Source organism: Mya arenaria, chromosome 15 (assembly GCF_026914265.1).
Source record: "Mya arenaria isolate MELC-2E11 chromosome 15, ASM2691426v1".
In the NCBI taxonomy this organism is placed as follows: Eukaryota; Metazoa; Mollusca; class Bivalvia; order Myida; family Myidae; genus Mya; species Mya arenaria.
Window position 1 is genome coordinate 1298107 of NC_069136.1, and position 14458 is coordinate 1312564.

General features: G+C 38.1%; 1 protein-coding gene across 3 annotated transcripts in view; it reads right to left on the minus strand.

Moving 5' to 3' along the window:
* The window catches only part of LOC128219757 (sacsin-like), a 38391-nt gene extending 24387 nt beyond the window's left edge, over positions 1 to 14004 (minus strand). For 2 of the 3 annotated variants that reach the window (XM_052927719.1, XM_052927717.1), the window contains exons 1-4: positions 13695 to 14001; positions 7377 to 7421; positions 7021 to 7145; positions 6366 to 6482 (exon numbers count right to left, since the gene is read on the minus strand). In XM_052927719.1, coding sequence (XP_052783679.1) covers positions 6366 to 6482; positions 7021 to 7145; positions 7377 to 7380 — 246 coding nt within the window. In that variant the 5' untranslated portion in view covers positions 7381 to 7421; positions 13695 to 14001. Of the gene's footprint in view, positions 1 to 6365; positions 6483 to 7020; positions 7146 to 7376; positions 7422 to 13694 lie in introns of all 3 variants that reach the window. The other variant, XM_052927716.1, reaches the window with a different exon arrangement.
* Between the last annotated feature and the right edge of the window lie 454 nt (positions 14005 to 14458).

Consider the following 14458-nt stretch of genomic DNA (forward strand, 5'->3'; position numbering starts at 1 on the left):
TAACGTACATATTACATCGTTATACACGCACAGTGCGGTCGCCTGTAACGTACATATTACATCGTTATACACGCACAGTGCGGTCGCCTGTAACGTACATATTACATCGTTATACACGCACAGTGCGGTCGCCTGTAACGTACATATTACATCGTTATACACGCACAGTGCGGTCGCCTGTAACGTACATATTACATCGTTATACACGCACAGTGCGGTCGCCTGTAACGTACATATTACATCGTTATACACGCACAGTGTGGGCGCCTGTAACGTACATATTACATCGTTATACACGCACAGTGTGGGCGCCTGTAACGTACATATTACATCGTTATACACGCATAGTGTGGGCGCCTGTAACGTACATATTACATCGTTATTCAAGCACAGTGCGGTCGCCTGCAATGTTCAATTTCTATCGTAATACACGCATTAAATTAAAACTTGTAATTTACAGATTCAATCGTAATACACGCAAAGACCGGGTTCATGCAATGCACATTTTCACTGTTATATACGCATAGAGTGGGTGACTGTCATATACCATGTTATCGTTATACACGCAAGACTGGTTTCATGCAATGTACACACATTTTACATCGTTTTACACTAACAGAGCGGGAGCCCGCATTATACAGATTGAATTGTTATTCACACACAGATCGGGTGCAATGCACATTTGTTATCGTTATACACGCACGGGTGGATCCGTGCCTGCATTATACAGATTGCATTATTTTACACGCACAGTGCCAGCGCCTCCAAAGTAAAAAGTAAGCGTTATAGTGTAAAAGTAAACGCACAAAGCCAAAGTCATTCAATTTACAGTTTTCATTGGTATCCGCTGGCACACCTGAAGCCATACACTGAATGGATGTTGTTGCTAAAGACACGTAGATCGCGCACATGTTATCGGTCGGTTGCGAATGGCCAATAAACATATTTTAGATCCCATCGTTGTACGTGCACAGAGCAGACACATGCTGTGTACGTATTTTATCTCTTTACACGCCGATGTCAGGTAGTACTGTGAAATCATTAATGTTCGTGGGCATGAAATTTCGTGGTTTGCCGAAAAAAAAAACAATTTCGTGGGTACTTGAATTCGTGGATTTTCATTTTTGAAAAAAAATATCGAAAATGCGATCGTTCTAGATCGTCTGCATAATATCCACGCGCTGGCCCGTGATTTCCGTCTTCTACGTCATTCGGTTTATGACACTCGCTAATGTGGTAAGACATGCTAATTAGTGCATATACCCATGTCACTTATCGATTTAATTGGGAATAAAGGTAATAAAAGAAGATGTACCCTGATCATAAATACAGATAGGGGAAGCCATTGAATGCCAATTAAGAATTTTGCAAACTGTGAAAACACCGAAAAGGTGCGTATATTGTCACGTTCGGTGCTTAGTAACCTTCAATGTACTAGTAATCGATTAATTATTTCATTAAATAAAAAAATCGAGTACAGACACTCATCACGCACATCTTGTAAACTTGGAGATTTTCATTAACAGCACACGTTTAAACACGTGCTTATAACTGTCCTTTGCTGTATAAAACACATTTAATTGATTTGGTTCATTATTTGTTAAAGGCAGTTATAATATATTAACAGAATAATGATCGTAAGTTATACAGTGAGACAGGTTTTAACACTGTATACTGCGACCTCTGTAAATAATATACTAGAGTATGTACGTAACAAGGCAATTGAAAAAGAGAATAAAGGGTTTATATTTCGTGGGATCTTGAATTCGTGGATCACCCAACCCACGAAAACCACGAACATTAATGCCCCACGAACATTAATGATTTCACAGTATACATATTTCTTCGTTATATACAAACAGAGCAAAGACGGACCTGCAAAATAAAGATTCCGTCGATATACAAACACAAAACGAAGTGCCGGCAATATAGTGAATTTATAGCTATAAGCGCACAGAGCAGATTTTTGCAATGTACAGATTTCATCGCTATATAGTATATACGCAAAGAGCGGGTGCCTGCAATGTACAGATTTCATTGCTATTCACGCGAAGAGCAGAGGCCATGATTACAAACAGTCTCAAGTCAAAGTCTAGACTCAGACTCAGAAAAGCATTTTTATGAAGGAACAAAAAATAATAATTATTCCATTTCTATTACAAAAATGAATGTAATTAATAGTAAAACATTCAAATAGTAATAAATTTTCAGCAAATTTCACCATTAATGCTTTGATAAAAGGAATATTACAATGAAATGATGAGAGCTGATGCCTGCAATGTACTGATTTCATCGCTATATACCCGAAAGGCGAGTGCCTGCAATGTACTGATTTCATCTCTATATACGCACAGAGCGGGTGACTGCAATGTACTGATTTCATTTCTATAAACGCAGAGAGCGGGTGCCTTAAATGTACAGATTTCGTTGCTATATATTCTTGTTGCTTATACACACACAGAGCCAGTGCCTGCGATGCACACTTTCATCGCTATACACGCTCCTAGCGGATTCCTGCAGTGTACTGATTTTATCGCCATACACGCACAGAGCGGATGCAGGCAGTGTTCACCTTTCCTCGCTCCGAGTGGGAGACTTGCAATGTACATATTTTATCGCTATATACGCACAGAGCGGATGCAGGCAGTGGTCACTTTTCCTCGCTTCTTATTTCATCGCTTTAAGCGCACAGAACGGGTGCCTGAAATGAACAAATTTCTTCGCTATACACGGACAGAGCGGATGCCCGCAATGTACTCTTTTTTTTCCTTATACACGCACAGAACTATCCCGTGAATCACACTTTAATCGTTATACACGCTCCAGGTGGATGCCTGCAATGTACTGAATACACGCTTGGAGCGGATGCCTGAAATGTACATTTTTATCCTAATCACGCTCCGAGTGGGTGCCTTCAATGCACACTTTCATCGCTTCAAACGCTCCGAGCGGATGTACTGATTTTATCGCAATATACGCTCCGAGCGGATGCCTGCAATGTACTTATTTCATCGCAATACACACACAGAGTGGATGCATGCAATGCACACTTTTCATCGCTTTACATGCACAGAGCGGATGCATGCACTGTACACTTTTCATTGCTATAAACGCTCACGAGCGGGAGCCTGCAATATACAGATTACATAGCTATACACGCTCCGAGCGGGTGCCTGTAATGTACACTACTTTAAATTGCTATACACGCTCCGAGCGGATGCCTGCAATATACTGATTTCATCGCTGTTGACGCAATAAACAGATTTCATGTACAGATTTCAGCGCTATATACGCACAGAGCGGATGCCTGAAATATTCTGATTTCATCGCTTTATACACACAGAGCGGATGGCCGCAATGTACTCTTTCCATCCATATACACGCACAGAGCTAGGGCCTGTATTTCACACTTTAATCGCTATACACGCTCCGGGCGGATGCCTGCAATTTACTGAATTCATAACTATTCACGCCTAGAGCGGACGCCTAAAATATACACTTTTCATCCTTATCACGCTCCGAGCTTATCACGGTGCCTCCAATGCACACTTTCATCTCTTAAAACGCTCCGAGTGGATGCCTGCAATGTACTGCTTTCATCGCTATACACGTTCCGAGCGGGTGCCTGCAATATACACTTTTCATCGCTATATACGCTCCGTACGGAGGGGTGCCTGCGATATTCTGTTTGTTTTCATCGCTATCTACGCACAGAGCGGGTGCCTGCAATGTATTGATTTCTTCATCGCTAAATACCCAGAGAGCGGGTGCCATCAGGGTACTGATTTCATCGCTATCTACGCACAGAGCGGGTACCTGTAATATATACATCACTTTATCGCTATATACTCACAGAGCGGGTGCCTGCAATATATTGATTTTTATCGCTATATATACACACAGAGCCGATGCCTGCAACGTACTGATTTCATAGTTTCACACGTACAGAGTTGATGCATGCAATGCAAAGAGCGGGTACCTGCAATGTACTGATTTAATCGTTATATTAGCACAAAGCAGGTGCATGCAATGTACTGTTTTCGTCACTATATACGCACATAGCGGGTACCTTCAATTTACAATTTTAGCGCTTTATGCGCACAGAGCAGATGCCTGCAATATACTGATTTCATCGCTTTATACGCACAGAGCGGGTGCATGCAAAGTACATATTTCATCGCTATAAAACACAGAGCGAATACCTGCAATGCACAGATTTCATCACTATACATGCACAGAGCCGATGCCTGCAAAGTATAAATTTTATCGCTATACACGCACAGAGCGGGTGCCAGCATTGTACTGATTTCGTCGCTATATGCACACAGATCGGATGCCTGCAATGTACTGATTTCGTCACTATATGCACACAGCGCGGATGCCTGCAATGTACTGTTTTCGTCGCTATTAACACAAAGAACGGATGCCTGCAATGTACTGATTTCATCGCTATATGAACACAGAGCGGATGCCTGCAATGTACTGTTTTCGTCGCTATATGCACACAGAGCGGATGCCTGCAATGTACTGTTTTCGTCGCTATTAACACAAAGAACGGATGCCTGCAATGTACTGATTTCATCGCTATATGCACACAGAGCGGATGCCTGCAATGTACTGTTTTCGTCGCTATTAACACAAAGAACGGATGCCTGCAATGTACTGATTTCATCGCTATATGAACACAGAGCGGATGCCTGCAATGTACTGATTTCGTCACTATATGCACACGGCGCGGATGCCTGCAATGTACTGTTTTCGTCGCTATTAACACAAAGAACGGATGCCTGCAATGTACTGATTTCATCGCTATATGCACACAGAGCGGATGCCTGCAATGTACTGTTTTCGTCGCTATTAACACAAAGAACGGATGCCTGCAATGTACTGATTTCATCGCTATATGAACACAGAGCGGATGCCTGCAATGTACTGATTTCGTCGCTATTTACGCAAAGAACGGATGCCTGCAATGTACTGATTTCATCGCTATATGCACACAGAGCGGATGCCTGCAATATACTGATTTCGTCGCTATTTACACAAAGAACGGATGCCTGCAATGTACTGACTTCATCGCTATATGCACACACAACGGATGCCTGCAATGTACTGATTTCATCGCTATATGCACACACAACGGATGCCTGCAATGTACTGATTTCATCGCTATTTACACAAAGAACGGATGCCTGCAATGTACTGACTTCATCGCTATATGCACACACAACGGATGCCTGCAATGTACTGATTTCATCGCTATTTACACAAAGAACGGATGCCTGCAATATACTGACTTCATCGCTATATGCACACACAACGGATGCCTGCAATGTACTGATTTCATCGCTATATGCACACACAACGGATGCCTGCAATGTACTGATTTCATCGCTATATGCACACAGAACGGATGCCTGCAATATACTGATTTCATCGCTATATGAAGACACACAACGGATGCCTGCAATGTACTGATTTCATCGCTATTTACACAAAGAACGGATGCCTGCAATGTACTGACTTCATCGCTATATGCACACACAACGGATGCCTGCAATGTACTGATTTCATCGCTATTTACACAAAGAACGGATGCCTGCAATATACTGACTTCATCGCTATATGCACACACAACGGATGCCTGCAATATACTGATTTCATCGCTATATGCACACACAACGGATGCCTGCAATGTACTGATTTCATCGCTATTTACACAAAGAACGGATGCCTGCAATGTACTGACTTCATCGCTATATGCACACACAACGGATGCCTGCAATGTACTGACTTCATCGCTATATGCACACAGAGCGGATGCCTGCAATATACTGATTTCGTCGCTATTTACACAAAGAACGGATGCCTGCAATGTACTGATTTCATCGCTATATGCACACAGAGCGGATGCCTGCAATATACTGATTTCGTCGCTATTTACACAAAGAACGGATGCCTGCAATGTACTGACTTCATCGCTATATGCACACACAACGGATGCCTGCAATGTACTGATTTCATCGCTATATGCACACAGAGCGGATGCCTGCAATATACTGATTCCGTCGCTATTTACGCAAAGAACGAATGCCTGCAATATACTGACTTCATCGCTATATGCACAAAGAGCGGGTGCCTGTAATGAACACTTTTAATCGCTGTAAACGCTCCAATCTGTTGCCTGCAATGTAGTTATTTCATCGCTATATTCGCACAGAGCGGATACCTGTAATGTACAGATTTCATCGCTTTAAACATTCTGAGCGAGTGCCTGCAATGTGCATCAAATGACAATTATTTCCATAATTATTGCGTTTTGTGAGATAAAACCAGATTTAAGAGAAAAGCCAATACTGCTTTACCTGGAAGAATTTGGTAAACTCCGGCTCCTGGTCCACCGCATCTCTGCTGGTGCTGCCCGCGTCAAAGAGAATCTTCACCTCACGCGCCCCGGCGTCCTCTGCGTTCTGTATCAACTCCTAGGGATTGATAACATTGTTGAATGTATAAAGTCCCAAATGTGTATTGGTTCGACATAGAGCAATATACACGTCAAAATAAAACCACTAAGGGAAAACAGCATGCCACTGATGATATTGTCCGAAATGTGGAAGCCTTAGTCAGAGATGGTTTGTTTGGATATTGTTAGTATCAAAGAGTGCTTTTACCCCTTGTTTTAATTTTAAAAAAAGAATGGGCATATACCTGCACATACCTGGTAAATCTTGGATCCGCAAACACCTTCGCAAAAGCCGTGTTTAAAAAACACCTTAACTGTGTTCGTCAAATTCAAAATTTTATAGCATTTTGATATGTTATAACTAACACTCACACTTACAGTTTAGATAATCCGGTAGTGTCCTAAAATTAACGTGCACACCCAAGGTAAAGTTAAATGACACCGGGCTCAGTCGCTGTCAAGGTATTGGATAGATGAACAGACAGGCATTAGCGCTAATATGTTTATACGGTCTGTCATACGAACAGGCATTTAAAATCGTATGTGCAGACCATTACCTTTAGTATCTGTCCTCCATCCGGGTACTCGGCAAGAATACCTCGCAGTTGCTTGATTAAAGACGGCTGTTTCATGGCACTGAAGAGCGGCTGCCGCCGGACCGCAGCGCCCCCGCCCACAAATGCTATAACATTAAATGACGAGTAAATGTGTATTTCAAACAACTTTCTTAGTCATGACATTAGTTTATACGGACCCTAAAATTGTCGGATACGATCCATTATGTTTTCCAAGAATGGATCAGTCGAGGATATCCGAATATGGCCATGTTTGTCAATTGTTAACTCCAACTTATTGAATATCAAGTTTGTTTATATCGAACACAATGCTGTTTTTATAAATTAAATAAACCTACCCATGGCTCTTATCTCGCCGCAGTCTTTATTACATGGATGTAAACCTGCAATATTAAACAGTCAAATCAATAATAGTAGCTTTATCTATGTGCTTGACAATAAAACACGGGGCAATATCAGAGCAAACTGTAATTGAGGTTTCAAGAGTTTCGTAATTTAGCGAAGAAAATATGGTCTTATGCGGTACAGTATTATAAGGATTAGTTTTATGCACGAGGATTCCGTGCAGGTATATTGGCTATTGTTCGCTCTACCGGACGACATTCTTACAGTGCACATAAAGTAATAGATACAGTACGAGTTTTTCTTCAAAAGTGTCCTCTTACAGACGTAAGAAGCCGTTTGTTTCGCTAGGACGATCACCAATTTTGTCCGAGGCGAAGAGGAGGATAAAATTGGTGTTCGTCCTAGCAAAACAGTTTCTTACGTTTGTAAGAAGACACTCTTTCAATAGCTCTGCTGGGGGTATATAGTCGTTTATATTTTTTATTATTATGTAATTTTCACCAATTACATGTAGACACTCATCTCGTATGTCGGAGAGTTCATTTCTTTAATATTGTTAACATATTCAGTAGGCCCGACATGGTGACTTGAAACCTTTTACCGGCGGAAAGGGACACTAGGGCACACGTTTCCAGAGTGACTTTTTGTCATAGTAACACGTTTCTAAGTCATGTGCATACATATTAGCTCGGCCCCTTCCAACTTTTACACAATGTTTCATATACATGTACATAGATTGCATACTTCTAGTGTTATCGCATAATTTAATTTTACTTATGGACGGAAAGACATTCACACTATTTCTGTTGCCATAGCAACCACATGTTTGGTCCAACTACTCACACCCACTCACCAAGTTTCATTAACCAAGCGAGCATAATGCTTGAGTTATTACATGATCGAGTCATAAAAAAGTGAAAGATTTATGGTTTTTGTTGGCATGTCAACCACAATATTTATCTCACAACAAATAGTGTACCCATTATATTGCATACGTGCTTAGTGATTGCACGATCCAGAAAAAAAGTGACAGTTTTACCGTCTCACCAAAATAGAGTAGCTTATCCCCTAGTGCCCTGCTATCCACGCAGTAGTTTTCATGAATGTAGCTATTATATACTTTTTGAGTTATACTTAGAAGTCAATAGGTTGTATTTTCATTATTATCGTTGCCATAACTACCACAGTTTTTGACCGAAAAACACACACAGCCAAATGACGTGCATACGAATAACTTATCTCGCACACTTCTTGAGTTATAAAAGTGTCCACTGAGTCCAGTCTCGGAATGAAATAAATGATTATAATATAATATTGTACAAAATATGAAGGTTGAACTTTAATTTCAAGGTAAAAAAAGCTTTTACAACCATTCGATCATGTAGAAAATATGCCTATTTTATGCAAAGTAGAATTTCAAAGCTACAAACGATACAGATAAAAAAATAAGTTATATCTTCATGTATGACATTATTATCTGAACAAGGAAGTCTTAGGAAGAGTTTTCTGTCGCTCGTAAACTACATACACATCTAATCAGTCACATTTAGTGAACAGTGATACATCTAGTGTATTTGTAAAGCTAAACATAATATTGAACAAGATGAACAATTAATTATTACGATTATTATGACGTAGCATTTGGTGACGTTCGACTAGGCCTAGGTTTATGCCTGAAAAACTTAATATAAAATTTGCTTAGCCTTTATCAAAATGTAGCATATCTGAACACAAAACAATACGAGAAATGTACAAAACGTCGTGTACACTGTCTTTAAGGGACTCGCTCATGTTTTTGTATAATGCACTTTTTATATGACAAATAAAATGTGGCAAATCATTAGGAGTGTTAAAGCTGCACTCTCACAGATTGACCGTTTTGACAACTTTTTTGCCTTGGAATGAGCCTCGCGTAAATGCATTGAAACCAGAGACATAAGACCGCTGACAAAATGTCAGATTGTTTTTTTTCCATATTAACGTTCACAAATTGATGTATAATGGCTAAACGCGTTACTAACGCTTTAAGAAAAATGCGTTTTCCAAATAATTGAGATCTGTTCATATTTTGATTTGTCTTATTCAACTGATCAGATGGGATTGATGCCAAAACCAACTTATTCTGTAACAAAAAATTTAAAATAAGTCAAAACTGTCAATCAGTGAGAGTGCAGCTTTAAAACTAAGATGCCTAAAGCTGGAACCCTTCAGCAAATGTTGATATTTGCTCAAATATCGTTGTTGAAGACCACAATTAAAATTGGTCTTAATTGATTCTAAAAAAGATGTAGCAATAACTTGTTATTAATAACTGACCAAATAGACTGAATGAGGTCAATGATGTTTGACCAGATTGCATGTCATTGCATGGTTGGGATTTGAATACTACCCAGGAGTCAGTTGGAGACATTAAAACAAAAATGTTTCAAACTGTTCAACACTGTCTGCAACATGCGTGATATTAGCATCCTCGGCAACCCCGCGTATTCATGACCTATACCCTCAAGATCACCGCGACCTTGACCTACTGATCTCAAAATAAATAGGAGCCATCTAATTGTCATATAGGTTATGAATACGCTGACAGGGGCGTACCTAGGTCAAAATCTAGGATACGCACAGTCTAGGGGGGTCCGGGGGCATGCCCCCCCGGAAAATTTTGAAATCCAACATCGCATTTGGTGCTATCTAGGGGCGTTTTGGCACGTATAAACGCATACAAATAGATGAATATTTATCTTAAGTAACATTGTTAGTCCCGATATTTTTTTTATTATTTTTTCCAAAAATCAATACTTGTATTTGATTTAAATAAACAAAAAGATCTGGGGTGATGGGTGGGGTCTCTATTTAACATCCAATCCGCTGAATAATTGAGATATTGCGTTGACCAGAAAGGCTTGCGCACCTGGGAGCAGGATTTTTCAACCCCAAGACTTTTCAACCCCTTCTCAAAACGAAGACTTTTCAACCCCTATTTTAAAGACTTTTCAATCCCTACCTGTTTGGACTTTTCAACCCTTAAATCAAAGACTTTTCAACTCCTAGTTGAAATATTTTGATAGCCATATTGAAGGCTTTTCAACCCCTATTATTTTTGTCAGCCAGGTGTTGTCTTTTCATTGTTTTTGCAAGAAACTTAACCAATTGTTATTGAAATACAATTAGAGATTTGTTTGGCTTATTTGTTACACTTTTCTCCAAAGTATTGGATGAAATTTACAAAGGCTTTGCCTTGATTTACTAAGCACTTGATGGTTAGTTTTTTTTTCAAAATAATATTCCGAACATTAACAATGGTACGGTAAAGTAAGATTTTGGTGCCTGGTTACTCCGAACATGCAATTGTTGTATTATTCTGAAGGATATTACATATCACAGCGAATTCACATATATTATGTACAATGTTATTACCATAATTGTGTTCTTTAAATAACAAATTTAAATAATTGAAAAAGAAAATGAATGCAAAGAATAACTACAACTAATAACTAATAAAAGAACATTCTACTTTTTGTGCCTGTAGAATGCCAATAAAAACCTGAACTTGAACATTTATAAAACTTTCATTGCTTTTAAAAAAGGTCAACAGGGGAAAGTTTTTTTGTAGTACCATATTGCTATTTCAGTACAGTTTGATTTTTATTCTTGATAATGTATTATCTAAAAATTCAGAGTTTGCGGGTATAAATAAATAAAATATATTTTTTGTTTGATTTTAAATCCTGAAAATTATACACAAAATTTATCAAGCTGGCCATAGTTTGGAATGATGGCCATGATATTAGAACCTTAGTTAACTGCCACTTTCAAGTTACTATAACCTCAATTAAAGGTGTTATGAAGCCCCTTAATCCCTTAGGAATTTATGACAATGTCACACGTGTTGCCCATTAATGAATGTGCGACCTTCATTCCATTCTTTAATTGCATATATGAAAAGAAAATACAATGCTTATAGCATTTTTTACATATATACCACTTTATAATAGAATGTCCTTATTTTTTTAAACTGAGAGATAAAAAACTTTAATAAAATCTTATGTTACATTTATGTAATTTGAAAGCATTTGGAACTCAATCTATAATACATTTATAACATCTTTGAACTCAATGTATACTTTTGTATTTCTTAAACATTGTCTGCTAAATCATGATATTTTGAAATATTATGAAGAATTTTATTTAAAGTTCAACTCATTTTATTGTCTTTTTTATTGATGACAAAATGCTTTAAAAAAGTGTTTAAAAAAACTAAAAGAAAAACAAACAAACGCTGTTTCAATTAATTGATGGAGCAGTACCATGCACATAATATAGTGTGAGGATTTCCTCAGGGAGATAAGGAAGATTTATGGTTAAATGACTAAATAGCTAAATGGACAGTCGAGCATTTTTTTTACTTATTTAAATGTAAATATTTAATGAATTATTGTATTATCATGTGTTTTAAGTATGTATATTTTGTATGTATTACATATTTTTTGTTTGTTATGTTTTTAGTCTTAATATATTCTTGATTTTTAAAAGAAATTTCATAATAAATTGTTTACTGTTGTAGTTATTTTCTTAAAAAGGTGAGAAATTAAGGGGTTGAAAAGTCTTCGTTTATTAGGGGTTGAAAAGGCTTAGCACTTTTAGGGGTTGAAATGACAAAGGGGGTGAAAAGTCTTTGATTTCACAAATGACAAAGGGGTTGAAAAGTCTTGGGGTTGAAACGTCTGACAGCCGCGCACCTCACCGGTATATTTAATCACATGCGGAGTCTGAAACTGTCTCCATGCTATGCTTAACAGCACCTAGATAAGTTGATAAAATATTGTAACTTAACACAAATAGATCTATACTTAATTATTTTGCTTTTAAAATGTATGGGAAAATATCTGTTCTTTCACGGCACTAAAATGATGATAACAATCAGAATATCATCTAACTTGTATTCATGCACACCTGACGATTTGTAAACATGATAATTAAACGCACCTGTTAATGTGCTTTGCTGTGGCGTTTACATGAAATTTATCACTCAGGTATACAACTATCGTAATCGGATCAGTTATTTCTTACTCTTCTCACGGTGGAGAACCCACGTGACATATTCGGTAAAGTGCACGGCAACAAATGTCAACAAGTCTCGATTCAGGTAAGGTTTTTAAAGATAACTTTCTTAATATTTGGAGAATTTTTGTGAAATAAAGACCATAAACCCCGCATTTAAGAGCTAGATCCACGGTAATAAAGAACTTTCTGTTCAGTCATTTTTAAAAGTCCCGCCTTGTAAACATCATTCGGATCATTTACCAGGAGGTCAACAGGATCCACACCGATTTGGCAGGTTATGGGAAAATAACGCGTGTATAACTTAAGTTGAGATCTACATCGTGATCACCTTTTTTTGCGGAATTTAGGTATTACACTATAAAAACCAACAAACGATAAAATTCTGACGTAATTATTTCTTATACCCCCCCCCCAGCCTTTACTTTTTATTGCATTTTTGGAACTTTTATTTTTTCGCTTTTTTCTGACGAAGTGTACGCATTGGCGTACTGGCGTATGCCTGGGTACGCGCCTGGCTGAAGTGCCGAGGATGGATAATATTTGTTTAAAGAGTAGCACTGCATATTTATATATAAAAGAGCATGTAAATACTTTGATTATGTTATTTGAAATAGTTTTTATTTTGTTCAATGATCATGCGTTCAACTTGGCCGATAATTCATAAAAATTCTTAAGTCGATGTCTCGAAGTCAGATTTAAAGATTTGAAGTGCTTTTATTTCAGATATCATTAAATCATTCCATAATGTGGCCAGTGAGATACGTAAGAAAATGACTCAAGTCCTAAGATGTTTAATGAATACCGGACCACATCTGCGTAATATAAACGTTAAAACATGGAATTCTTTATTGCTTTTCTTTTTCTTCCGTCAATGCACAATAAACTGTGTCCCTAAACTTTGCCATCAACCTTTGTGTATATACATGTATGTATTTGCTACATTAAAGAACATTTTTGAATGACTTCACTGTTTATTTTTGTTATAATTTGTGAGCCATTGGATGTCCCTCCACAAGACGAAGCTATCGAAAAACAAGCTTATTTTTTGGGTTAAAGATAAACGACGTACTATAATGTGTGCTTCGCTTTACAATAGCATCCTTACAATTTTTGTTCAAATGAAGGCTCATTTTTATATACACATTTATATAGAACAATAATTTAATGAATCATTCATTGTTTGAATTTTAAGGCAACATCAACGGTCATATGAGAGGTAACAGTAATGCTATATGATAATAAAATCCTACCTCAGTATCATTACAATGATCAAGTTCATAGCTGTTCGTCTCCGTCGATTTAACTGCGCAATTTCAAACCGCTTGTGTCCGAAGTATTCCGAATCGCCAAGCATTGATTAAACAAAATAATTTAACAAGTCGCGGTGGGAAATCAGATATCGTACTTCATTTCAGAAAACAGTCAAAAATAGCACTTAATTAATGGATTATTACAATTAATAGTATGCCCCCTTGTACATAAGAAGACGTAGATATCCTTGTATTAATGACATGCAGTCCCTGGCAGGTTTCCAAGTCGTCGAACCATATTGACCTACTGGCATTTTTCGAAAATACTAAATATAGAATACATGCAAGTACAAACTTCCTGATATCGATACTTATTTCGATAATCGTATAGTATGCATGTGCATAAATATTGTGATATATACTCACAAATCCTATACCAGGGGTGGATCTTGGAATTGACGTTCGAGGGGGCGTAACTTAGCGGCTTAACCCTTTGAAGTGCTCCCCATTCTCAGAACGAAAATGTATTTGTTTTAAAATGTTGTCAGGGGTTTCAGCAAATTCTTGTCCGAAAATGTGAATTTTGGGCGAAAGTTTTTACATTTTTCTCTGTCCTATAATGAAATAAAAAGTAAGCTTGATCGATTTTTGGAGGGGGCGGTGGTCTCAGGATGACCTCCCCCCCCTCTGGCCATGATCCGCTAGTGTATACCTACATGTGAACTAAGTCGGCTAGAGTCACTGATGGATATCAAAAGTGCAGG